This window comes from Lynx canadensis, chromosome F2 (genome assembly GCF_007474595.2).
Source record: "Lynx canadensis isolate LIC74 chromosome F2, mLynCan4.pri.v2, whole genome shotgun sequence".
Taxonomy (NCBI): Eukaryota; Metazoa; Chordata; class Mammalia; order Carnivora; family Felidae; genus Lynx; species Lynx canadensis.
The window spans coordinates 10,497,500-10,524,380 of NC_044320.2; the positions used below are offsets into that span (position 1 = coordinate 10,497,500).

General features: G+C 49.6%; 1 protein-coding gene across 2 annotated transcripts in view; it reads left to right on the forward strand.

Annotated features, from left to right (window-relative positions):
• Window positions 1-1,853: 1,853 nt before the first annotated feature.
• The window catches only part of ADCY8 (adenylate cyclase 8), a 225,733-nt gene continuing 200,705 nt past the window's right edge, over window positions 1,854-26,881 (forward strand). Inside the window, exon 1 of one of the 2 annotated variants that reach the window (XM_030304404.1) lies at window positions 1,854-2,816. In XM_030304404.1, coding sequence (XP_030160264.1) covers window positions 1,854-2,816 — 963 coding nt within the window. The remainder of the gene's footprint in view (window positions 2,817-26,881) is intronic. The other variant, XM_030304406.2, reaches the window with a different exon arrangement.

Here is a 26,881-nt window from a genome sequence, read left to right on the forward strand (position 1 = left end):
TCCGCCCGGTGTGGGCGCGGAGCCCGGAGGGCGGGAAACGGGAGCTAGGGCGGGCGGCTGGAAATGTTTTCCCCACGTCCTCCCCCTCTCCCCCTGCCGCAAGCAGGGAGAAACTTGGTGCGCGCGGCGCTCAGGGGACGAGCCCACCACCCCTCCCGACTGGGGTAGTGAAGTCCCTTGCTGGAAGCTGTCTCTACAACTGCGGCTCCTCGCGGGTGTTTTGCTTTCAGCCCGAAAGTTGGCTACGCCAAACGATGCCCGGGTGGGCAGGGCGGAAAGGAGACCCTCTATTTCACCGCGCTGGGCTCTCAGAGCCCGTGGGCAGCGCGGCCTACGAGTCCTGGCTCTGCACCTGCCGAGGCCCAGAGCCAGTGCCTAAAAAAGAATAGCGGAGGAACCGGCCCGCGCGGCCAGCTGGAGCGCTGGATACTCGCGCGGGGGGAGACCGGGGCGCCCGCGGTCGTCCTCACCCACGCCGGTCTGCGCGTGCTGCCGCCTCCAAGACCTGGGGCGTCCTGGCCAGATCTGGGTGCCAGCTCCCCGCCACCCCTCCCCAGCCCTGTTCCGGGGGCGTGGCTTGGCGTGGGGGCGGGTTTAAGTCGCCGCGGGTGTCTGACCGATCTGACAGGTCTCCAAATTCCTCCCCGCCGCCGGGTGCCCGCTGCGCGCTTCAGAGCGCCAGGGTGGCACGCGGCGCGTCCCTGGATCCGGTGGCGTCTCAGCCGACTTCCCCGCGGCCTCGGGCCTCCCTCCTCGTCCAAACCTTAAACTCGCCGCACCCGCCACGCTTCGGTTCTTAGCCTCGGGGATCCGCACCGGTGGCTTCTCTGCGTCCTCGGAGCTGTTGGGTTCCGAGCCCTCCCCACTTTCTGCTGCCCCCACCTCCCTCCCGCTCCTCCCAGCTCCGGGCCAAATGGACTCCGAAGAACGAAGTGAAGGAAATGGGAACGGCGGGCTCCGACCCCTCGGAAGCACAGCTGGAAGGGCTGACCTCGTCTTCTAGCCGCGACTGGGACCCTGCCGCCTTCCCCGAGGGATGCGACGGGCCAGAGCCAGCGCCGCGCTGTCAGTCCTCGCGCAGGAAGAGGAGACAGCCAGAGAGGAGCCGAGGAGGGAGCCTCAGCACACCCCCTTCTCCAAATTAACTGTTTGGTGACTTGTTAGCCCTGAGGCTATCACCTCTCCACCTCTTCCGCGGGGCACCCCGCCACCTCCCCGTCCCCCACGCCGCCCCCTTCTTTGCTCCCGCCCCCAGCTCCGCCCAGGCTCCCCATCCCGGCGCAATGGAGTTCTCCGAAGGGCTCTGCTCCTGCCACAGCGGCTAACTTCGCACCCGCCGCCGCCGCCGCCGCCGGTCACCGTGGGCCAGCCCTCCCGCGGCCGCCGAGTCGTGGGTGTCCCGAGCCCAGTGCCGCAGCCAGGACCCGCCCGGCGCGCAGCAGAAAGGAACACGGCGCCCGGGTGCCTCTTGGAGAGCAAAGGCTGCGCCAAGACGCTGAGCCCAGGAGCGGCCGAGAAGCCTGAGCCCGGGAAGGAGGCTGCGTGGCTCCGAGCGCCGCGGCTTCTGCGGACACCGAGCCACCGCTGCCGCGCGCCCCAGCTGCGCCGCTTGGCGGGAGGGCGGCGCGCAAGGACGCAGGGGTCTGCGGCGATCTTCCAGACGCCCTTTGCCCCGGGGCGCACTATGACCTGACGCGCGGGGCCTCCTGTCCAGGGCTCGCGCGACCGGGCGGCCGGGGATACCGGGGGCTCGCCACCAAGCTCCGGTCGGGCCGCCGTGGGGTCTTTGGGACCCTTCCCCTCCACCGCCGCCTCGGCCCGGCTCCGCGCCTCCCCGCCTGCGGCCCGGCGCCATGGAGCTCTCCGATGTGCGCTGCCTGAGCGGCAGCGAGGAACTCTACACCATCCACCCGACGCCCCCGGCCGGCGACGGCGGGAGCGGCTCCCGGCCGCAGCGGCTGCTGTGGCAGACGGCGGTGAGGCACATCACCGAGCAGCGCTTCATTCACGGGCACCGGGGCAGCGGCGGCGGCAGCGGGAGTAGAGGCTCCGGCAAAGCCTCGGACGCTGCAGGCGGCGGCCCCAACCACCACGCGGCGCAGCTGTCCGGGGACTCGGCGCTGCCCCTCTACTCGCTGGGCCCCGGGGAGAGAGCGCACAGCTCCGGTGGCACCAAAGTCTTCCCGGAACGCAGCGGCAGCGGCAGCGGCAGCGGCAGCGGGGGCGGGGGCGATCTGGGCTTCCTGCACCTGGACTGCGCCCCGAGCAACTCGGATTTCTTCCTCAATGGGGGCTATAGCTACCGAGGGGTCATTTTCCCCACTCTGCGCAACTCCTTCAAGTCCAGGGATCTGGAGCGCCTCTACCAGCGCTATTTCCTGGGCCAGAGGCGCAAATCCGAGGTGGTGATGAACGTGCTGGACGTGCTGACCAAACTCACCCTCTTGGTCCTCCACCTGAGCCTGGCCTCGGCCCCCATGGACCCGCTCAAGGGCATTCTCCTGGGCTTCTTCACTGGCATCGAGGTGGTGATCTGCGCGCTCGTGGTGGTCAGGAAGGACACCACCTCGCACACGTACCTGCAGTACAGCGGCGTGGTCACTTGGGTGGCCATGACCACCCAGATCTTGGCAGCAGGCCTCGGCTACGGGCTTCTGGGTGATGGCATCGGCTACGTCCTCTTCACGCTGTTCGCCACCTACAGCATGCTGCCGCTGCCGCTCACCTGGGCCATCCTGGCCGGCCTGGGCACCTCGCTGCTGCAGGTGGTCGTGCAGGTGGCCATTCCCCGGCTGGCGGTCATCTCCATCAACCAGGTAACTCCTGCCTGCCTTGCGCTTCCCCCTGCCTCTCCTGGGTTATTTGGAAGCAGCTTTCCAGGAAGGCTGGCTTGCCTTGCTCGCTTTGAGGCCCCTCCCCCAGCCTGGCACAGAGCCTGGCACTTGGGAGGTCCAGGGTGCTGGTGGGATGGGATTTCGCTTATCTTAGAGGAGTTGGAGGTAAATGACCTCTAAAGTTTCTTCCAGCCCTGCCCTTCTCCTGTGCTTCTGTGAGTAACTCTTCTCTGACATCAGCTAAGAAACAGCCTTCTTCCTGCTCTGCAAGTGTCCCTCGGGGTCTGTAGTCTAGGGAGCAGGAGACCCAAGGGGGAGGAAAAACACCCCTGTTTAGAAGGTGACCCATCCCTTAACAGCTGTCCTCACAAGAGTCTCCAGAGGGTGTTGTAAGAGACTCTGGGATTCAGATTTGGGTTTCTGTGTATTTCTGCCACAAACCCTCAATTCTTTTTTTTTTTTTTTTTTTTTTTTTTTTTTTAATTTTTTTTTTCAACGTTTATTTATTTTTGGGACAGAGAGAGACAGAGCATGAACGGGGGAGGGGCAGAGAGAGAGGGAAACACAGAATCGGAAACAGGCTCCAGGCTCCGAGCCATCAGCCCAGAGCCTGACGCGGGGCTCGAACTCACGGACCGCGAGATCGTGACCTGGCTGAAGTCGGACGCTTAACCGACTGCGCCACCCAGGCGCCCCGACCCCTCAATTCTTAAAGGAAGCAGCATTTGTTGGACACTGAGTGCTGGTGGCGACCTTTATGTGTCCTGTAGTCCTTCAGACGGTCCCCTGATAACGTATTTTACTTAGGAATTCTTTATTGCCTTGGAGATCTCACATGATCTCTTCTCTTTTATTATGGCATCCAAACCCAGTGCTTTGCATAGATCAGCCTCGTTTGGGGCCGGTAGGGTGGGTGGGGGAGTGTCTTCGGCAAAGATCGCAAGTTTTGTTCAATTGATAAAGGGCATGTTGCTCTAGGTGGTCTGAAATACTCAGGCGGACCGGACTCTGTCTCTTTTCTTCCTTTCTTCCTGTCTTTCTCGTTAAATATGGATGTGTTTCTGGGAACAGAGTTCCCCATTGTCTGTGAAGGAGAAGGTAGATAGTGACTTTATTGTTTAAGTCCATTAAAATCAATAGATAATTAATGGTCTGGCACTTTCTCTGCTGCGTGTCTGGTAGGTAGCAAGAGACTGAATTTGAGAAGCAAGAGCTTCTCCATAAAAATGAGGGCAACATGTCAGCTGAAGTGTTTCCAAATAGAAGGCCGACAGGTTCTTGGACATGCACCTGCTTCGTATGCGTGTTCCTGTTGCAGGTTCAACCTCTATGTCACTTTGCTCAATTGGAAGCTTAAAAACTCCTCTTCCTTCTGGCTGGGTTCAAATATACCATCGAATAACCAGGTACAACACGTCCAAAACTTGCTCATGCTTTCTGGAGTGCTAGCACCTACTCATCAGTGACCTTCTGGGGCTTCTAGTTGATTTGGGATTCTCTGTCTTCTCTGATGGCTCTGTATCCATTTGCTCAGGTTACTTACTTGGTCGGCTGCTTTTTCAGTGTTTTTTGAAGTCTCCCTGGGTAAAGCAAAGAGTATATAAAGTACTTGGCTGTGATCATCCAGCACGAAATGGGGAGATGAGAGCCTCTGGGAGTAAGGGCCGACCAGCTGAACTTGTCCTTAGTAAAGACAATAATGAACGTCTTCTCGAAATCACCACCAGCCTTTAGCATTCACACGTGATAAAGGGTCTCCTGTATCATAGGTATTTGCTCATTTGCAGAAAACCCCATTGAGCGTAACCCCCGGCTTTCCGTGCAGTAGCCTTCCTTAGTACTCCTTGCGAAAAGACTCCCATCAAGTAAGTTTGGAATAGTATTTAGAATAACACATCCCAAGTGGCAAATGATGAATATTTTCAAAGTTCTAAGTATAGAGACATTTTGCTTGCCAAATGAATCCAGAAAGTAAATTTTGGCTTCATATTTGTTTTATGTTCTACTCAACTACTAGCAGATGGAAGAAGATTAAAAATAACCCCCAAATGTCTTCCCACTCCCATCCCATGGTAAAACAGTGCTTCGCTTGAAAGCCAAGGTCCCGGTACATGCAAACCAAGCTCGTTCGACTTTATGTTTGGGTAGGAATGGTGGATGGATGAGTTTCCCAAGCGGAGTCCTCTTTTACCAGACTCGGAGGGAACAGCCCGAGCGCTCTCCTCTCCTTGTAGGTGCTGAAAAGACCTTTGTGGCTTTGGCTACAAAATGTTTTCCTTTGGCGCCCTCTAGAGGTCTAAGCTTCTTTTCTAGATCTTGCAGGCGGGTAAGGTAGAGAAATCGTCACTTTAAAAAAAAAAAATCTGGTTTTTCGATAGGTACTGTTTAGGTTTCCCAGTTGGGGAATATACGAGTCGTGCTCAAAACCGGCCAACATCGTATAGCAATTAGAATAACATCTTAACTCCTTACCATGGTCACTTGGTCCCCTTACAAGGTGGTTGCTCCTTCCCTCTCTAATTATATTTTCTTTTCTTCTCCTCCTCAGCCTCCAAACGCACAGTACCTTTTGTGTCTTTCAGGGATCCTGAGCTCCTTCCCACTTCTCAGCCTTAGTGACAGCTGCCTAGAATAATTTTTCCCAGGTTTTCACACGGCTGAACCGTTCACGTGATTCTGGACTGGGTTCACGTGGTATTCCCTAGTGTGTTACTTGTTTTGTTTCCTCCTGAGCACGTTCACCGCCTGAAATTATCTTATTTGCTTATATTTACGGTGTTTCCTCCCCCAACCCCAAAGGAATGTAAACACCACCTAAGCGCACAGACACCTATGTGTTTACCCATTTATCCTCAGCATCTCGAAAAATGCCAAGCACATAGTAGGCACTCAGCACAGACACTGGATGAACAAGACGGTCCATTGTAAAGGCAATACTATAAACTATCCAAGCCCCCTGATGTTGTGCTGGTGAAAGCTTTCTACGTGCACAAACACGTGGAAGTTATATGTGTATAAGGTGGTCGTTTCCACATAAACCCCTTTGGAGAAGTCAAACCACAATGAGAAGCTTTCACATTTGTACGCTATTTTACATGTAGCTAACGTAACTACACGTAACTTACGTACGTCATCACATCTAATGATGGCAGACAGACGTATCCTTCGTTTTCATTTCAGAGAAGAAATAACACTTCCTTAAGAACTTTCAAGAGACATCCCAGAGATGATGAGTTTAACACGTGGCAAGAACACGATTCAGATCTGGCTCTAAAGTCGAAACCCTCTGAGGGGGGTTCCTTCCAAACACACATTTCAAACTGACTCCAGACTGAGGTGTACCTGTGTCGCTACGCAAGAGGGCAATGCCCCTTATAGCACCAATGAACAGTTACTGAAGAAAGCCAGAAGGAAATCATGAGGGGAAAATAACTGAATCTCTGAGCACAGGCTCTTTGCAGCTGGCCCATCATCTTGCTCCGCTGCATACAAACTTGTCAACTGAAGGCCACACACCCTGGGATAGCTTCTTTCTCCACATTAATCTTGATTCCTGTTAGAGGATGGCTCACATTTAACTTAGCATTTTCAAGAAGCGAGAAGCTATAGGAGAGTGTAAAGTCAACACACCTCGGCAACTGTTTCACTTACTGAACGTGCCATTTTCAAAAGTAACAAATGAGTCAATGGTTGCCTTCCCTTAATCCAAGCTATGAGAATGTGTTTCTGTTCTTTTCCTCCGGATGGAAATTACATCTGTGGCTCGACAGGGGAACCACCAAGCTGCAAATCTCTGCAGAAATTCTATGTGAAGAGACAGGGTTTTGTGCTCTTCTAGATCATCCTGTGCTTTCCACTGTGGATACAGGATGGAACCTGAAAAGGGCCACTCTGGGGGGGAGGGGTGGGTCTTTGCCATCAGCACAGAGGTCGTTTGTGTTTTCTCCATTCAGTGAACTGTTAGACTCGAGTCACGGACTTCCCACCCAAACGGAAAGGTTATTGTCCGTGGCAGACACGATCACCCATATACGTTCTAGGTCTCAAGCGACATTAGAAATACGAAGGAACGTTCGGAAGGTTCAAAGCTCAGTTCAAAGGGTTCCTTGTCCATCCACCCTGACGGAGCTCAGTTATAGGTTAACATGGGGGCTGCGATTATTCCTTCCTCAGGACGCCTCATCCACCTCAAGTTCATGGCTTCACGTACGTGAATCAGGTCACTGCCAGTAGTGTCTTTGTCCAGATACGACACGGTTTTTGTCCCCATCTTAAACAAATGGTTCGTCCTGCTTGTTCACTTTATTCATCTAACCGTCTGTTACAAAATAATACAATTTGTATAAATAAAACATTAATAATAAGGTTATCCTTGCTAGGTGCTTCCGTGGGGTGAGTACATTTCTAAGGACTGTTGCCGTAATGTGCATTTTACTCTATTTTAATTGCTGGTGACGATAATGTGAGCTAGCTAACATTTGAAACTCCTCTTGTTCTCATTCTTCAGCTCATTAGCGATAAAATGGTGAAGATCATTTAGTTATTGGAAAACAGAGAGGCAGCAATATTTAACCAGAACGACTGCTGCATCATGTTTCCTCTTGGGGATTCTGAAATGTTAAAGCTAGTGTCTAATTAGTCTTCTGTACCTCCTGGCAAGGTAGATAAGCCGAAGTGTCAGAGAAAAGGTGATTCCTCCAAGATAAGTCTCGGAGCCAAAGCAGCCAGGTTAGTGAGTGCTCAAGGTCATGCCCTGAGATCTGAATTTCTGGGCTGCATTTTCTTTCCTGTCTCACACAGATCCCATCACAAGTAGAAGCCGGAGCCAGAAAAGTACTAATTAAATCGTGATTGTTCAACTTGACTAATAACCAGAGCCTCTGGCTTCCATCTGGCCTTTAAAAAACGCTTTGGGAGGAAATGCAGTGTTTGTACTGGGTAAGTTGGTGGCTGATGGTGTGAGCAGGTAGGGGTCAGGTGACAAGCAGGCTTTGTGAGTGCTTTACAATGCACTTCTGATGATTTGAAGGATTGAGTGCAGGGTAAACGTCAAGTCAGTAGAATGGAATTACCGATATCTCTCCCCCCTTTTGTAAAATTTACCCGTACGTGTATATTCTGTGCTCTTTGTCTAACTCTGCTAACTCAAATCAAATCAAGGGAACTGTACGACTACTTAACATACAGCAAATGGCGTTGCAATTTAAATCCTCCTAATTTGGTACCCAGTACCGAGGAGAGCGCTCACTTCAAAACACACAAAGTGCCCATTAAATTATCTATTTAATGCACCTTGCTAGTTATAGTGTGCATTTTTTAAAACCCCAGATACCTCCATTTCTGTACATTTTCCTTAAGCAAATTCATATAGGCTTAAAAAAATAATTACAGTGTCCCGGCGTGTCTGAGAAAATGTCTTTCAGAAACAAATTTGACTGTCACCATTCCCAGGAGGTTCCTCTTGCCAGGAAATGGAAATATTACTCTTTCTTTCTTGTGAAAATGCCCAGAGACCATCCAGCCTTTATGGTTTCCTCCCTTCCTCCCTCCCTCCCTTCCTTCCTTCCTTCCTAGCTTCCTCCCTTCCTTCCTTCCTCCCTCCCTCCCCCCTTCCTTCCCTTCCTGTCTCCCTCCCTCCCTCCCTCCCTTCCTCCCTTCCTTCCTTCCTTCCTTCCTTCCTTCCTTCCTAGCTTCCTCCCTCCCTCCCTCCCTTCCTCCCTTCCTCCCTTCCTTCCTTCCTTCCTTCCTTCCTTCCTTCCTTCCTAGCTTCCTCCCTCCCTCCCTCTCTCCCTCCCTCCCTCCCTCCCTTCCTCCCTCCCTTCCTCCCTCCCTTCCTTCCTTCCTTCCTTCCTTCCTTCCTAGCTTCCTCCCTCCCTCCCTCCCTTCCTTCCTCCCTTCCTTCCTCCCTTCCATCCTTCCTTCCTTCCTTCCTTACTTCCTTCGTACCTCCCTTCTTTCCTTCCTTCCTTCCTCCCTCCCCCCTTCCTTCCCTTCCTGTCTCCCTCCCTCCCTTCCTCCCTCCCTCCCTCCTTTCCTTCCTCCCTCCCTTTCTCCCTTCCATCCTTCCTTCCTTCCTAGCTTCCTTCCTTCCTAGCTTCCTCCCTTCCTTCCTTCCTTCCATCCTTCCTAGCTTCCTTCCTTCCTCCCTCCCTCCCCCATTCCTTCCCTTCCTGTCTCTCTCCCTCCCTCCCTCCCTCCCTCCCTTCCTCCCTCCCTCCCTCCCTCCTTCCCTCCCTTCCTTCCTTCCTTCCTTCCTTCCATCCTTCCTAGTTTCCTTCCTTCCTCCCTCCCTCCCCCCTTTCTTCCCTTCTTCTCTCCCTCCCTCTCTTCCTCACTCCTTCCCTCAATCCTGCCTTTCTGTTTTTTTGTTTTTTTTGTGGGGTTTTTTGGGAGGTTTTGTGTGTGATGGAAACGTAGGTTTTACAAAGGATATTTTTAATGGCTGCTGGAATGACCTGTGAAATCCCTTCATCCCTGACCTGGACCCCACCCTCTTGGCTCTTGAGTTGCTAATAGGCTTGGTGCCTGTGTTTTTAGGGAGAGTTGTAAAAACGATCGTAAAGCGTGTGCTTTGCAAGATTGAATTAGGAATTTGTTTTCCTTCCTATCTGGTAATGTCACCTGACTGGTATCAGTGGGTCAGGGCGTAATTAGATCAAAACTGGGAAGTCTGGGAGGACGTTCCTTCTGGAGGAGCTATTGCAATGTCATATGCTAAGTAGGACAAATGCATTAGTCATATTTACACCTTGATGATTGATGGCGCCATAAGAGCTCATCAGAAAGAAGTGAAACCAAGCATAAAAAGGAAAGATTAAAAAAAAAAAGCATAGCCCATATTCAGTGCCGCTGGTAACGTGTAATCATGCTGACGTGACATTTCACTGCTGTCTAAATATTTCTGGGGAGGCCAATTTATTCACTTCACAAGCGGATCTCTCTTAGCTGATCTTACATGTGTTTGTTTTTGGAGCATGGGAGGTACCCACGACACTCCTTTCAAAGCTTTCCTCTTACCCGCAAATCGGCCCAGTGTTAATTCTTCAAGAAACCAGCAGGGCCACGTCTTCTGTTGGACAGCGTATCCGTTCACCTGATGAATTGCTTTTGATGAATTGCGTCCTGGGCTTTCTCTGGGCTGGACATCAAGGTAACGGAACCTGAAGGTTGGCAGGTTGCGGTGGTGGAGAGGTTTGAACCTTAGTTAGCAGGAGGATGGCTTCTGTAGATCATTTCTTCCCTGGCATTTCTCGGGGCCCGAGGGCAGGGACGCTGCCTGGCCCAGCTGGCACAGCAGAGACGCAGAAGCCAGGACCGTCTGCCCTGCGCGTCCCCGGGATGCGTAATTGGATTTACACACTCAAGTCATATCATGTGTGTTTTGTGTATGAAGGACTGTTTTAAGAAGGCAGGTCACTTAAGTAGCACTTGGAAGCCAGCTTTTCTCACTGCAAGATGTTATAGTCAGCCCCGCAGGGTAGAGGAAGCATAAGGTAGATTAATTAACCACTGAGGGGCCAGACATTTCGAGGGAGGCCAGGGAGGTCCCACAGCCCCGGTAGGAAGAAAAACCACGCTACCAGCAAATGCAAGCTCGACCGGTGAACTGAGGTTATAACTCAGTGTGGTCCTTGTTCCTTTGATATCTGTGATCGATATTTGGATTTCATTAATCTGGATCGTGTGTTTTATTTATTTATTTTTTTTATTAAAAACAAATTTTTTTTAACGTTTATTTATTTTTGAGACAGAGAGAGACAGAGCATGAACGGGGGAGGGTCAGAGAGAGGGAGACACAGAATCTGAAACAGGCTCCAGGCTCCCAGCTGTCAGCACAGAGCCCGCCGTGGGGCTCGAACTCACGGACCGCGAGATCATGACCTGAGCTGAAGTCGGCCGCCCAACCGACTGAGCCACCCAGGCGCCCCTGGGTCGTGTGTTTTAATACGCGCGGTATCTTACACATTCCTTAGCTACTGGGGCTTTCTCTCCTTTCCATCCCGTTTCCTGCCTTACCTGCCAGCATGTCCTTGAAACCCCGAATTCTCCTAAAGCAGGAAATGATAACATTCTACATAGTGAGGACATGAGCTCGATGTGAAATTAAATCCCAGTAATGTGGGTTCGGGGGGGAGTAAATTTTTACAGCTGCCGTCTCTATGTAGAGTGCGTACCAGCATAAAATTTCCGCATGAAAAAAGAACTGTAACCACTTCATTGTGTAGCCAGCTTTCCAGTTGACTGGAGTAAATCATTCCAGAATGTTCTTTCATTTTTTCCTTTTTGTGATTCCATGGTGAATACCCATGATCGCTTACAAAATGGAGGCTACCAAGGATTAGGAAGTGCATAATCGAAATATGTGTATCTCTTTAACTCTGAACACGGGAAGAAGAAGAAACGCAGCATGAAAACTTTAACAGAACAAGACCAAGAAAAAAAGGAAGAACCTCGGAAGCCTAGGGATACAGGGATGTGGAAGAGATAGGGTGGGCGCTCTCAGATATTTAGGGTGCTGCCGTGTTGAAGAGAGGTTATTTTACATGTCCTCTGGGACAGAATAAGGACCCATCGATGGTCTGTGTAGTGTGAGAGATTTGGTTCATCTAAAGGCGAGATTCTGTAACAGAGAGACCTGCCTGGATGCTGTTTTGTGAAGTAATGAGCTCCCTGTCGTGGGGATTCTTCAAGGGAAAGTTGTACAGCAATCCATCAGGGATGGCCTGTGGTAGATTCCATACCACGAGTCTTCCTTACAGTCAGTTGAAAGCCATTGGTTTTCATCTCCAAGCTGTCATGGCCTCTTCGCAGGCAAGAAAAAGGAGAGGGCAAAAGGCAGAAGGCTAAGATGGCCCATGGGCATTTGCCAGCTGAACGGGCTGCCCTTCGAGGAGCTCCTCTGGGCTCCGTGCCCAATGACATCTGCTTACATTGTGGGGACCCGAATCCTGACACATAGCCACTCCATCAGCCAGAGAGGACGGCAGAAATAGATTAGATTTGACCACATCTCAAAAACTCAGCATCGCGTAGGAAGAAGGGGAGAATGAGGATTGAATAGGTAAATAGTTCATCAAGTATTTGTTGACTGCCTGTTGGGTTCTCGGTTCTGGGGCGCGGCTGTGTAGGGGACAGTCAAGGTTGTTGCTGACATGAGACCGATACTTGAACGGAATTTGGGAGGGAGTTTGTGACTGGTGTGGAGGTCGGGAGGTTTGTACCTGGTTGTTAGAACATGTCGGGAACGCAGCATTCGGTAAATACTTTATGGAAAGGCAAGTCTTGGGCTTTTTTTTTTTAAGTTTATTAATTTATTTTGAGAGAGGGTGTGAATAGGGGAGAGGCAGAGGGAAAGAGAGAGAGGATCCCAAGCAGGTTCCATGCTCAGCGCAGAGCCTGACTTGGGGCTTGATCCCACAGACCGCAAGTTCATGACCTGAGCCGGAATCAAGAGTCCGGCACTCAACTGACCCGAGCCATTGACCCAGGTGCCCCTTAGGTTTTTTTTTTTTCAGTTATTTGAGTATTACCTAACCACAAACTGAATGCACCCTAAGCCTGGACCAGAAGATGTGGCATGAGGGCATGTCTGCTTCATGCTGGGGAGGGTCAGGCTGGTATGCAGCTCAGGGCACCCCCAGCCGGTCTGCGTGCACAGTGACCCCAGCCACAAACTGAGCATCTCCAGGAAACCCCCGCCCCGCCCCCTCACACACAGGTAGGCAGACGAGGAGCTTAGTCAGAGCTCAGCTCCTTCTCGGTGCACTGCTACACTTTGCCCTTTTCCCCTATCAGAGCAATGTCCTAACTTTCCCCGTGAGCCCCTTGAGGTCAAGGGTTGTGTCTTCCTCATTTCTGTGTTCCCAGCATGTAGCATCGCACTTGGGCAGTTCCGAGTACCGTACATTTAAAATTTTTTTTTCAACGTTTATTTATTTTTGGGACAGAGAGAGACAGAGCATGAACGGGGGAGGGGCAGAGAGAGAGGGAGACACAGAATCGGAAACAGGCTCCAGGCTCTGAGCCATCAGCCCAGAGCCTGACGCGGGGCTCGAACTCACGGACCGCGAGATCGTGACCTGAGCTGAAGTCGGACGCTTAACCGACTGCGCCACCCAGGTGCCCCCCGAGTACGGTACATTTAAAAGAGTGGAATGAACAAATGTTGCATGACCACCTCCTTTCCCCTGACCCCCTCCACGCCAAATCGTGTAGTTACCAACGGGGAGTGAGTAACCAGCGAGAGAAGAGAGATTAGTTTCTCTAAGAGAGAGGAGAGAAGAGAAGGCCAATGAGAAACCAGAAAACACATCAGAAGTTCTCCCCTTCTGAAGTGATTTGGGCTGAAAGCCCCAAGCTGAGATTTTGCTAGGCAAGTATTTCAGAAAGTTGAGGCAGATAACATGAGGAAAAAGCAAAGTGATCATTTAAGTCAAAAAAGAAAGAGGAAAGGAGAACAGGGCAGGGGAAGTAATGCACTGTAGACATTCTATTAAGCGTTTGTCCATTTGTGAAAATTGTAAATGGGTTGGGGCCAGCCATACAAAGGAGAGTCCAACACGGGGCTCACCCGCTCACTCACTTCCTTCCTGGTTCTTCAGCACCCTGGCTCTGAATCCACACACCGAGACCTTGCTTGGGTTTTCCTTGTGACACACCCCAGATCTCTTCTACGGCCTGACTTCTGGTCTCCAGTGAATGTTCACCTTCTGGCTTGATACAGGGATAGCTGTGGACAAGACGCACTCCCATGTTCAGACCTCATTTCTGGCATTCCACACCAGCAGGGTTGGTCTCCCTCACTCGTAAGGGGAAGGCGTTGCACACAACTGGCAGACTTCGAGAAGCACGGTGAACAGGTAATTGCTTAGACTGCCCTTAGTTCCCCTTGGCTTAAAACCTCTCACAGAAAGGCCAGTTTGCCCCCTAATGCATCAGTTTATCTATAGGCTGCCTCACAGCAAAATCAAGCCTGATTTTAGATATGGGAACCCCATGCAATTAACTAAAACAGTCCTCATGAAGTCCCCAAAAGGTTATGAGTTAAGTCTTCCATTTTCGGAATTATCCCACTTGGTCCCTTTTTCAACTAGTTCATGAAACTAAGTCAGAATCAAGAACAGAAAGCTTGTTTCCTTTTAAGTTCAAAGTCAGACTCCCCTCATCACTTGGGTGAGCTTTTCCTACCTTGCCTGTTGGTGGTGGGCAGCTCATGTGAGAATGGGTTCATGGCCAAAACAGTGTCCAATGGACAGAGCCCCTCCCCTTCCCTATTGAAGAGACAGATACAGCCCTTGCCTTTTCCCAAGTGAGTAATGGCGTCATAAGCAGCCGTTGGGGCCCTGCCCACGTCATTTCAGCCAGAGACGAACTCTGAGCTATGTCATTGGGCAGTTAGAGGTATTTTTGAAACCATGTAAATGCATTTCCTTAAAAACCTAGAAACCACAAATTCTCATCCTGTGTTTGCCATGATGGTTTTCTGGTGACTTTGGCCAAACGGCCTTGGCTTCTTCAGCCGCAAGTATCTTTATACCCAAGAGAGTTTTGTGAGTAGTGGCAAGAAATACAGGATCATGAAGGGTTCCCAGTGCCCCAGACCAAGTTAGACACTCCTCCTCTGCTGACCGCATCACCCTTCCCCTGCCCACCTGCCCTGCCACACAGTGCTGCTATTGGTCCCCAGGTGTCTTTCCAGCTGGGCTGTGAGCTTCATGGAGGCAGGGGTTGTACCTGAGTCATGGTTGTATCTCTGTGACATAGTCTCGTGCTGCTTTTCTTTCTCTTCCTTCTCAGATGCTTTAGTTCACTTCTTTAATGTTGGGCTTCCTTAAATTGCCAGGCCACGTATTTCATTACCTCACTCCACACACAGTCCCCCCCCCCAACCCTGGCCAGTCATTCCCTTCATCCATTACTGACCATGGATCGATGTGCTGCTTACTCCTAAATCTGGATCTCTAGTCCAGCTTTCTTGGCTAAGTTTAAGACCAGGCCATCTAGTGGTCTGCTGGGCACCTCTATTTAAGGGTCTTACAGGCAGCTCGACGTCAGCAAATCAAAAGTTGACTCCCTCCCACCCAACATCCACGTGAAATCCTGATGGTTTTGTCTTCCATTACTGGGATCTGTCCATAGCTCTCCGTCCTTCTCCTCCTTACTGTTCCAGGGAAGCCCCCACGATTACTCAACCCAGTGATTTCCCTGTGCTTCTCCAAGCCACCCCCATCCACCACGGAGCAGGCTTCTCACAAAATGCGAGTGTTCTCACCATTCGTGCCCACGGGGGCGTTCCACGGGTGAACCCATCCCCAGTTTCCTGGCGCTGGCTTACTCTTGCATCTGCATCCTGGGGCAGCTCTTCTGTCTTCTTGGCCCTTCCTTGTCTGCCAGTATTCACCCAGGGGTCACCAGCTCCAGGAAACCTCCCCCGTGCCCCTCCTCCGAGACACGTGCCAGCTTCAGAACCAAGGGCATTTTATTTGTTCGGAGAATCAATCACGTTTGCGTGTTTGATTTGGGGGACTGGAGCTCAGATGAGGTGTTTAAGGGAGGAAGGGTAAGCAGATACTGTACGTTTGATGAAAAGATAAATGGTCTTTCAAGTACGACTCTTTCAGTGGGAAGTACAGGTATCGAGGGTTGCTATGAGCCAGGCGTTCACGTATCACGGGAGGGCCCTGGAGTTGTGAGCCCAGTGCAGGATGAGGGCTCAAACCGCCTGGGACTGATGGCCATTGGTAATTTTATAATACCAATAAGGGTCTTAATCTTTCTTCATCTCACTTTCTTTAGCTGTAAAACGAGAATAATAACAACAGCCCGGAAGGTGGCTGAAGAAATGAAGTACCCCTGGAGTATTTGGAGTATTTAGGTTGGGGCGGGTGCACAACCTTGCACAACACGTTTTATTTTCTCTGGTAACTTAATTTTCAGAACTGACTACCTTTTTCATGAAGTCCTCGGCCCCGAGGAGTTGTTTCCCAGGCTTGACCTTTCTAAACACCTGTGTGCAGTAGACCTATGCTTGCAGACTTTAACGTGCGTGAAGATCACCTGGAGGTCTTGGTACAGCCTTTGGAGTTGGGAAGGGGGTCCCAACATTCCGCATCCCTCGTCAGGGCCCAGGTGCTACATGCTACCAGTCGGTACATCTAGTCTGGGGAGAAAGGCTTTAGCATTTGGCACCTGGGTGGCTCAGCCAGTTGGGCGTCTCATTCTTGGTTTCAGCTCAGGTCATGATCCCAGGGTCATGGGATTGAGCCCTGTGTGGGGCTCCGTGCTGAGCATGGAGACGGCTTAAGGTAGTCTCTCTCTGTCTCTCTCTCTGCCCCCTCCCCCGCTCATGTGTGCATTCTCTCTCTCTTTCTCTCTCAAATAAAAAAAAAAATTAATAGTGATAAAAAGAATTCAGCACAGACCCCACCTTCTCTGCAGTGGTTGTCCAGACACTCCACTGGTGGAGCCCACTGACCCCGGGACTCTCCTCATTCCCCTTACGTCCCTCCATCATTTACAAGTTCATACTTCTCTTTAGTCCTTCATACATCGAATGTTTATGGAGTGCCACTGCGTGCGGGGCACAAGCAGTAGAGATACTGTGGTAAGGACAAAAATCCACGATCCTATTACATGGATTCTTATCTAGAGCGAGAGACAGCCATCAATCAAATAATGACCTAAATCCGTGAAACGGAGTTAAGTACTTTTAAGCCAGGTGACATGGTTCAACACCAGGCTCTGTTGAAGCTACTAAGGCATCCTGGGGACAAAGTTGATTTATTTTTGAGAGAGTGAGCTGGCGGGGGGGAGGGGGCAGGGAGAGAGGGAAACACAGAATCCAAAGCAGACTCCGGGCTCCGAGCTTGTCAGCATGGCGCCCAACGTGGGGCTCAAACTCACAAACCGCGAGATCATGACCTGAACCAAAGTCGGACGCGTAACCAACTGAGCCATGCAGGCGCCCCTGGAAATTATTCTTAATTAAGACCTGAAAGAGGAATAGAAGTTGGCAGGTGAACCTGGAATTATGGTGTCTTTATTTGTTTCTACTGCTAAAACATGTGCTCTTTGAGGACAGGCTCTGTCCTTTTGTGTGTCCCCGGACAAGACATTGGCACACCGCAAGGGAGTCTCGCAGCAGAGACTTGCTGAATAAATGCCTGAACAGTCCTCTTAGCATGAGCATTGCTGCTTCCCTTCTCATAGCTGAGAATGCGGAGCTCGGAGTATTACATCATTTCCCCTTGGTCATCCCGCTAATGAGGGATTCTAAGCCACATCTGTCTCATTTCAAAACTACCCCTGGATTTGATGGCCATTGAAGGCCACTTTATCTCAATTAACGCGGCTAGTTTCAGAGGCAGTGAGTTAAAAGTTATAAAGAAGAGGAAAAATGAGATTTGTATTCCAAATGGTAGCAATGCTTATAGCAATGTTAGAGCTTTGTGGCGCCAGGGGAATACACGTTGTATTGAAAATAGCACCCTAACGGTCGTCAAAAGACTGACCTCTGATTTTATACCCAGCGTGGTTCAACTTTGTACGGACCAATCCACCTGCCTTGGCCTCGAATTCCTCACAGCTCTAAAATTCCGTCAGCACGGAATGATTTTTGAGGCCCCGCCCAGCTGTAAAATTTTTATTCCCCTGAGTTACAGTGAATGAGAATCTGGGGATATGTATCTGTTTTCCTGGTTTATCTGGCTCCCAAGATCAGATAATGCAATTGACATAGAAAACATAGCTTGCTGAGGCCTCTGACCTCTGAGAAGGAAGAAAAATAGGATGAATAATGATTTAGCAAATACAGAGAGAATTACTTATTAGGTGATGTTTAATATTTAATTTCTGCTGGTGGTTTAATTGCGTTGACACCATGAGTTGTAAAATCGTCACGTTGGTGATTCGATTTGTTTCAAAGGGAATAGTGGCTGGGCTCTTTAATTGACAGGCAATTGTTCCTTGTGAATATTTAATTAGTGACTTTGTGGTGCTTGTCAGAATCGCCTATCTGGCTTTTTCAAAATGTGCATGTCCGCTGTGATCAACAAGCCATTTTATGTCCAAACTACCCAGAAGCAACTGAACTGGGCACTTAGCCGGCTGAAGATCCGTAACTGGGAGGCTGGCTTTTGTGGTTCCGTCTTCTTTGTCTGCAGACCCCAGGGAACCGACACCGGGGCCTGGAGGAACTCACTTAATCTTGCTGTACGTCGGTCCCTTCGTCTGCAACAAGAAGAGAATGCGGTGCCTGTACCGTTTATCGATACCAGTAGAGCTGAAGAAGGTGAAGGTTGTGAATGGAGAAATGGCGGTCACCAAGCATGGGGCGGGAGTAGTGTTACTTCTGTAACTCAGATGGGTCTGCTTGCTGTGGCTGCAGGTAGCAGGCTTTCTCACTCCGGGGTTGGTGCGGAGCTCTGCCCCTTGATTGCCTGCAGGGTGAGTGAAATGGAAGTGAAATGGCCCTGAAACTCCCAGCGACAATGACCCCTGCACACTGGGAGCAGAAACTGCACCCAGGGTGAGAGGATGCCCACTAACGTTCTGGCTACCCACTGCCGCTCCCGTGTTCCTTTCACGAACGAGAACCCAGTCATTCGGAGTCACCCTTTTGCCACGTGTTCGGAACATTCTTGGGAGGAAGAGAAACATTGCTTGCGCTTCTCCCTACAGATACACCATGTACCCTACAGCCGCTACATCTCCCTACAGATAACCACACTCAAGTCTTCCCTTACAGAAAGTGCTTCCTAATTTTATGGAAGGAGATGCTCATTTGACATCCTGCAAAAAAGACTTTGGGTCAGGATAATTTGAATGTGAAAAAGGCCAAGAAGATCATTTTAAGGTCTAGTTAGTAAACTTTATTTTGTTTCGCGCGCACGGGCAGAATTTAAGCTGTGAACGTATTTCAGTACTAAACAACCACTAAATGACAGCGAAATGAATCGATGGACAGTAAAATTAGAAGGAAAACTCACAGTAAGTACCCACTTCCCCCAACAAATGGGATAAACGAATGATTTCAGCAGAGCCAGAATCCCATTTACATACTAGACTAAGCGATAAAACACGAAAGTAAAGAAAGAGGCACTGTGCTGTTGGAGAGTGGAGGGAGGTCCGCTCTGTCTGTCACCTCACTACATTGCCATTCTGCTGCCCCACGGGCCAAGGCACCACCAAGCTTCAGCCCAGCGCCATCTGAGAACCGCTCCTTTATTTATTTTTTTTTCAACGTTTATTTATTTTTGGGACAGAGAGAGACAGAGCATGAACGGGGGAGGGGCAGAGAGAGAGGGAGACACAGAATCGGAAACAGGCTCCAGGCTCTGAGCCATCAGCCCAGAGCCCGATGCGGGGCTCGAACTCACGGACCGCGAGATCGTGACCTGGCCGAAGTCGGCCGCTTAACCGACTGCGCCACCCAGGCGCCCCTGAGAACCGCTCCTTTAGAAGACCCCTTCCAGGCCTCCGAGTTTTGAGAACTTAACTTAGATGTTCCAAAAGGCAGTGCTGGACAGCAGAACACATTTGGATTTGGCAAAGCCCTGGTGGTATCTGTGTTAATATGGTTTCACACACATCCTGTCCACTCCTAATGGTATTCCTGTTCTAGTAGTTGGCTTGTAACCTCACTTCAAAATGCAGAAACTGAGGATCAGAGATTCATTTGGCTTCTGTCACTCAGGATGTGTGTGGCCAAGTGAGGATTCAGCCTCAAGTTGGTTTGGCTCCAGCCATACATGGGCTCCTGCTGGCTCCCACCCCCCCCCCCCCCCACCCCCTGCACACACCAGGCTTCCATTTAAGTAAATGTATATTCACATTTACTAGAGCATGTTTCTTTCATTCAACTGTCTAGCGTGCTGAACTTGAGGACTGCAATTTCAAATAAGATCCCTTTCCTGTCCTCAATCGTTTATATTTCCGGAGCAAGAAGGCAAGAAAGAAACGTTGATGCGTTGACACCTGGTTGCTTCCTGGATGGCCTCTACAGACAGCTGCAGTGGGTTTCATACCTTGAAACTATAAAGATTTGAGATACGGCGCACTTCCTTACCTGGCCTTCTGTGCATGTGCCCAAAGTAGAACATGTAGGGAGGAAACCGAGACAGAGGAACTTGAAGTTTTGATGACTTCACAGTTCACCATCTGTCTTCAAGACCGGATTAGTGGCTACACCAGAAGGAAAAGCAGAGGATCATTATATAATTTATTAAAATATGCAGACCAAGCCCTTTGGGCCCAAATCCCTTCTAGCAAAATAAATAGCTTCTTGAAAGTAATCTAGACCTAGTTGCCCGTGTGATTCTGAGTTACACTATACTGTTTTGTATGCTTTAAAAAGATAAGCCATTTGAGGACATTGCCTGTCTACCTGAGGTAGGTTTCTGCGTACAGCTGTGTTTTACTTTATTTTATTTAAAAATTTTTACATGTTTATTTTTGAGAGGGAAAGAGAGCGTGCGCGCACGAGTGGTGGAGGGGCAGAGAGGGGGACAGGGGATCCCGAGCAGGCTCTGCACTGACAGCAGAGAGCTGGATGCAGGGCTCAAACTCACCAACTGTGAGATCGTGACCTGAGCCGAAGTTGGTTAAGGACCGACTGAGCCACTCAGGCGTCCCTACAGCCCTGTTTCAGAGACTGCTGGGTGGCTGGTGGTACCCATTGTCCTTTCTTCTTTGTGTGTAGAGCACATGCGCACAGACATCCCTCCTTTGTATCTGAGGCTAGCCAGTAAAATAGAGGTACTCGCTACTGGAGGGTTTCCAAGAGCTTTGAAAAGACCCCTGATTCATCTGGGAGGGCTGCCTTTCCTTGCCCACCCCATCTCCTTTAACCACCTTACCGCCTGGTGAGCAGATATAATGGCACCTCCACCCGCCATCTTGGACTATGAGCAGCCCTTAAGGATGGAAACCACAGAGCAGGATGGCGAACCACAAAGAAATCAGAATCCTAGTACACACTGCCAGTGCTCGGGTCACTATACGAGCCCCAGACTGCTCATCCCCAGGAATTGTTTTATGTGACATAAAATAGACTTTGAATGCATTTAACCCCCTGTTGTCTTACTTCTGAATTACAGCATCCGAATAAAACCTGGCTGCAAAATATATTCATGGCGTATTAGCCAATAAACTAACATTGTCTACTCTTTGAGATAACATTGCAACTCTTGTACTTGACAATGTGATTGTCTAAGACAAAGAGAACCATTTTCATTTTGTGATTTTTTTTTTTTTTGCTCCGTAGTTGAGATTTGGGGAACAGAAAGACCCAGATCAGATGTTGTATCACCTGATACATAATTTATAGCACCGGAATAAATGCCAGGCAATAATTATGGCTGGAGAAGATGTGAGGGACTATTTCTCAAGGGAAGAAACTGATGTTTTCCTATTTATAGCTCTTTGAAATTGTACCAGGCCTTGCAAGATTGAAACGTCATCCCTGGAGGTGCCCAGCAGAGGCCAGCTGCCCATTGTCAGGGGTTTGGGGCAAAGGGGATGGGGTTGAACTGAATTATTTTTGAGATCCCCGCTTATGACTGTGTCTCGATGTTATAAATAATTGGTTAGATGTAGAGTAATTGGGCTCTAAAAAGGAGAGGAGTCCCAGAAACCTCCTGAATCTCGGAAAAGAGTGCTGGAAATTTACATCCAGCAGCTCCCGTGTCCTTGCCCTCTTCATGGATCTCCCCCCCCCCCACCCAGTGAAGCCAGGGGCCTGTAATCCATCCTTGCAGCTGACTGAGCCAGAAAGCCCCAAAGGCACCCCCGTCCCTTCTCCCTCTGTCAGCCCCTACTGCCAGTCTGTTGCAAGTTCCTGACAAGTTTGCCTCCTGAACACCCTCAAGCCCACTCACTCTTTTTTTTAACGTTTATTTATTTTTGAGAGACAGAGCGTGAGCAGGAGCGGGGCAGAGAGGGAGGAGACACAGAAAGCGAAGCAGACTCCAGGCTTTGAACTGTCCGCACAGAGCCCGACACGGGGCTCGAACCCATGAACCTGAGCCGAAGTTGGAAGCTTCACCAACTGAGCCACCCAGCTCCCCCCACTCACTTTTATCTCTGCTCCTCCTGCTTTAGTGCAGGAGACACTGTTCCTCATCTGAATCGTAGCAGTCTCACTGTATCCACTTTCAGCCTTTTCCAGTCTACTGTCCACGGTGTCACCCGGATGGAGGTTTTCTCATGATGGTGGCTTAGAATCCTTCAGTAAATGTCGGTACCTTCCTCTTGCCCTTAAAACAAAGGCAGAACTCCCTCCTGGGACCCACCTTTAGATCTGCCGTTCTTCTTCTCCCTGACCTCCCTCAAATCCCATGACCTTCATTCAATTCTTCTAAAGACCCCTGTCTTTTCCTGCCTCTGAGCTCTCTGAATTTCTGTTCCTCCTTTGCCTGAGGCGCTCTTCCCTCATTCTCAGCTCTGGGAACCTTTCTCAGGGAAGCTTCCTCTGCCCTCTCTTAGGTTACCACTTAATTACATTTTCAGATTCCTTCCTACTTTTCTTAGAAAACACATACGTGTGTGTGTGTGTGTGTGGTGAGAGTATTTGTTCTGTGTCTGTCTTTCCTACCAGCTAGTAACTGTGAAAAATGGGAATGAGTCAGGTTTGCTTGTTCACCAGAATATTCTCAGCATCCCATGTTTGATATATATGCATCTAAGAATGAATGGATGAATGGGAATGGCTGGGGCTGGTGTGTCCAGGGCCTGTTGGTTCTTCTGGCTTCTCTAGAGGATGTCTAACAAAAGACATCAATAGTCCAGGAAGGTGAGCTAACACTGGTTTGGATCAGGGTTCAGGTTAGTGCTTCCGGTGGGCTTCTGGCCCAGGTCTCTGTGGCTCAACTCCTGGATAAGGCTAAAACTTGCAGATAAAATATTGTCAGTACTAGCAGCTGAACAGAAATCCCACCGGGCAAAGATGGCCTACTGAACCTGCCAAATTGTTACTCAAGTGATCATACACAGAATCATTATGCCAGAATGATGCTTTTCTTTTAATAGTCTGTGTTCTGGTAAAAATACTTGTGGCTTCCACAGTCTTTAAATATACGGTATCATTAAAGAGACAAACAACAATTTTACGGCATGTAATTCTTCTTATCCTCTTGCTTGTTTCTTGTAATGGATCTTGTTAAGACCGAGTTACAAAATACATATACAGGACCTTATGAAGAGGAAGTTGATAGTAATATTGGATTAGATAGATAGATAGATGATAGATAGATGATAGTACATAGATAGATAGATGATAGATAGATAGAGAGATAGATACATAGATAGATAGATAGATAGATAGATACATGATAGACTACTGAGGAGGGTTTTTGAGTCATACTGTTGTTCATTTGTCTTCTCAATTTTGGGAATGGGCCTGGGAAGAGTAAAGAACAACACAGGAAAGTAAGATATGGATTAACCTATTGAATCTCTAAATTTCATACCACATTTTTATCCCAATTCTGCTTGACTACCCCAACGATGGGGGGCTTTCTCCCATCCCCGGTAGCTCTTTGCCTTATGTTAACACCCCTATTTGTAGAAAAGAATGTTTGTTGTGGACACGATCTAAGCAGCTGCCATAACTGTGTTGCAGAAGGTCAGTGCTGCCTAAGATAGCGCACATTACCATTTCCATTAATATCAACGTTACCGTTGTCTTCATCGTCCCCACCATTTCCCTTCCTTTCCCCTTTCATCATCCCCACAAGTGTCCCTAACGTCTCCAGAGTATTTTGAGCCAGAAGGCAAGTTAATTCTGACTGAGGAAGACTTCACCATGGAGGTGGCAGGTGAACTTGAATTTCAGGGGTAGGATCTGGAGATTCCCACAAAATGGTGTCGTGATGAACTTAGACCTTTACTGGGCGAAGATGAGGTGCCTACGTTCATGCCCTTTGCTGGATCTTTTAATTTTTTTTAATTTTTTTTTTTTTTATTTTTGAGACAGAAAGAGACAGAGCATGAGCAGGGAGGGGCGGAGAAAGAGGGAGACACTAAATCCGAAGCAGGCTCCAGGCTTCGAGCCATCAGCACAGAGCCGGACACGGGGCTCGAACTCACGGACTGTGAGATCATGACCTGAGCTGGAGTCGGACGCTCAACCGACTGAGCCACCCAGGCGCCCCAACCCTTTGCTGGATCTTAGTCTTCAGGGAATATATACACTGCCCTGTATTTCCTCTCAAATAAGAGAAAGTGTTTTGGTCCAGGGAATGAGAACACACATTCCACAGCCCAAGTGCTTGGATTTGGATTCTGACACCACCACTCACTGGCTTCTGAGCTGGCAAGTTACTCAACCTCCATAAACCTCAGTTCCTTCATCTGTAAAATGGGGCTAGGTAAAGTATACATCTCATAAGGAAGGTGTGAGCTTTCACAGAGCTGATTCGGCACGTAGCCCCTAAGTATCCCCTGTGAATTATGCAGGAGGCAGGGCAAACTGTGAGGGCAGAGACCCTGATTCTGCGATTTACTGCCATGTCTCCAGCCACTAGAACACTGCCTAGCACATAACTGGTGCTCCGTAAGTAATTATGAATGAGGAAACAACCACTCAGGAGAGTAGCGTGGCCAAACCGAGATAGTTGGCTGTGGGGGCACCCGGTGGCTCAGTTGGTTAAGTGTCGACTTTGGCTCACGTCGTGACCTTGCGTTTGTGGGTTCGAGCCCCGCGCTGGGCTCTGTGCTGACAGCTCAGAGCCTGGAGCCTGCTTTGGATTCTGCGTTGTGCTCTCTCTCTGGCCACCCCTGCTTGCACTCTGTCTGTATCTCTGTCTCTGTCTCTCAAAAACAAATAAACATTAATTTGACCTGGGCAGTAGGCTCAGGTCAAAGCACGAGCAAATGGCTTGATTAATAAAGTGCATGCCTTTGATATATTTCGCTGATGTTTCCAAATCCTTTGAAAGCTAGAAGAATACATTTAATATGAACATCACTTCTCCAAGAGGGTGTATTTCACTAAAAGATAAAGGCAGACGAAGAACTACCTCTCTTTCTTTGGGTATACTCTTTGACCTTTAAAAAATAATAATAGCTAATAGAGGAGGCAATATTGGAACTAGGTTGAGTCACTATTTTGATTAAATATTGAGGGAAAACGTGTGTTTCAAAGCCCACCCCTCTCCCTTGAACCAACCCTTAGTCCGAATTATCCGCTCAGAGCACTCATACCAAAGAAAATACTTGGCATTTGTAACACAATTTATACCTTAACGTTTTCTGATACTTAACGCATACCAGATGGTATAATAACTTGGATATAGAGGGCAAATTTGAGGAAGCCCAGGCCTGAAAGATTTCTCAATATCCAGACACTGGGCAGGCACCATCCTGGGCTGTTCCTCTCTTAGTTCATTTCCTAGGGGGATTTTTTTTTTTTCTCTTACGTGGGATACTTCCCTTTTGCCATTTCTAAAACTCTGATGGGCAAAGGGAATTAACCAGTAACAGGCTGTGACGGTGCTGGGGCTCCAGCCGCCTGCCCTGCGTGGGCAGTGGGGTCAGACCCACCTGGTGGGCACAGATGAGAACAGGGACCCCTGGTGGCCGCCCCCACAGACGCCAGGATTGGGGGCGGCTCTTCGGTGCAACCAGCACCTGCTGCTTCCTAGATCAGAAAGAGCGGTTATGCAAACATATTTGTTTTTGTTTTTTTGTTTTTTTTTTTTTTTTACTGTAGTTCAATTAAAAAGCCAAGACAATTATCCAAAGAAGGATTCCGCAGGGGAGCAAGGATTCCAATCTGAATGCCTCCAGTCATCCAGCTCGGATTTCTCCCTAGTTTGCCTTTAAAATCACTGGCATTCCAAGTTGGAAGGGATGTTCAAGGCCACCAAATTCCCCTTCTAATCAGAGCAGGTGTCTTTTATCCAGTATTGTGGATGGGGGCAAGAGAGCAACTCTCGGGGGTAAGGAAATTTTAGGAGGAGTGCAGGAGGCAGCCTGCATGGGGTTTTGTATTCTGCCAGTTCCAGCACATGGATCAACAGCTTTTTTTGGGGGGGGGGTATCCCCTAGAGCTTCTCTGAGCATATGCTCCTGGCCGTACCACTGGCTGTTCCTTCTGCCTGGAGTGTTCTTTACCCAGAGAGCCCCATGATCCACTCGTCTCCTCTTCCACGTTTTGGAAGGAAAGCCACCTTCTCGGTCCCGGCGTCTATCCTGGAGTTCTCATTAATAACCTCTCTATCTCACCACATCCCGCACCCCCCCCCCCCCCCCCCCCCCCGCCCCGGGCCTTGCTTCCCCTGTTACATTGCTCTATTTTTTTGTTTTTTGTTTTTTGTTTTTTTAGTGTTTATTTGGTTTTGAAAGCGACAGAGACAGAGCGTGAGCAGGGGAGGGGCAGAGAGAGGGAGACACAGAATCCGAAGCAGGCTCCAGGCTCTGAGCTGTCAGCGCAGAGACCGATGCGGGGCTTGAACCCATGAACCGTGAGATTATGACCTGACGCTTAACTAACTGAGCCACCCAGCCAGGCACCCCCCTGCTCTATTTTTTCAAGTTTTATTTATTTATTTTGAGGGAAAAAGAAAAAGAGAGAGCACGACCAGGGGGAGGGGTAGAAAGAAAGGGAGAGAGAGATCCCAAGCAGGGCGTAGGGCTCGAACTCACAAACTCCTAGAGATCATGATCTGAGCCGAAATCAAGAGTCGGATGCTTAACCGACGGAGCCACCCAAGTGCCCCACGGAGCTCTATTTTTTTAAAAAATCACTTTTTACCTTTTCCCACCCCAAATAATTTACTTAGTTTTCTTGTTTATGTCTGTCAGCAAGAAGGCGGGCACACGGGTAGAAATTGTGTCCGTTTTTCGGAAATGAATCCCTGGGGTCCAGAACAGTTCCTGGCGTGTACGAGGCACTCGGGAAATATTTGTGGTATGAGGAACGAAAGAATGGATTTCCATCGAAAACTGTCTTGCTCTCTGCTCTCGGGGACACAGGATTCCCATCTAGGTGTTCGTATTATAAGCGGAATCTTGAGAAAAGAGGCCAGACACTAGCAAACTGGGACCTG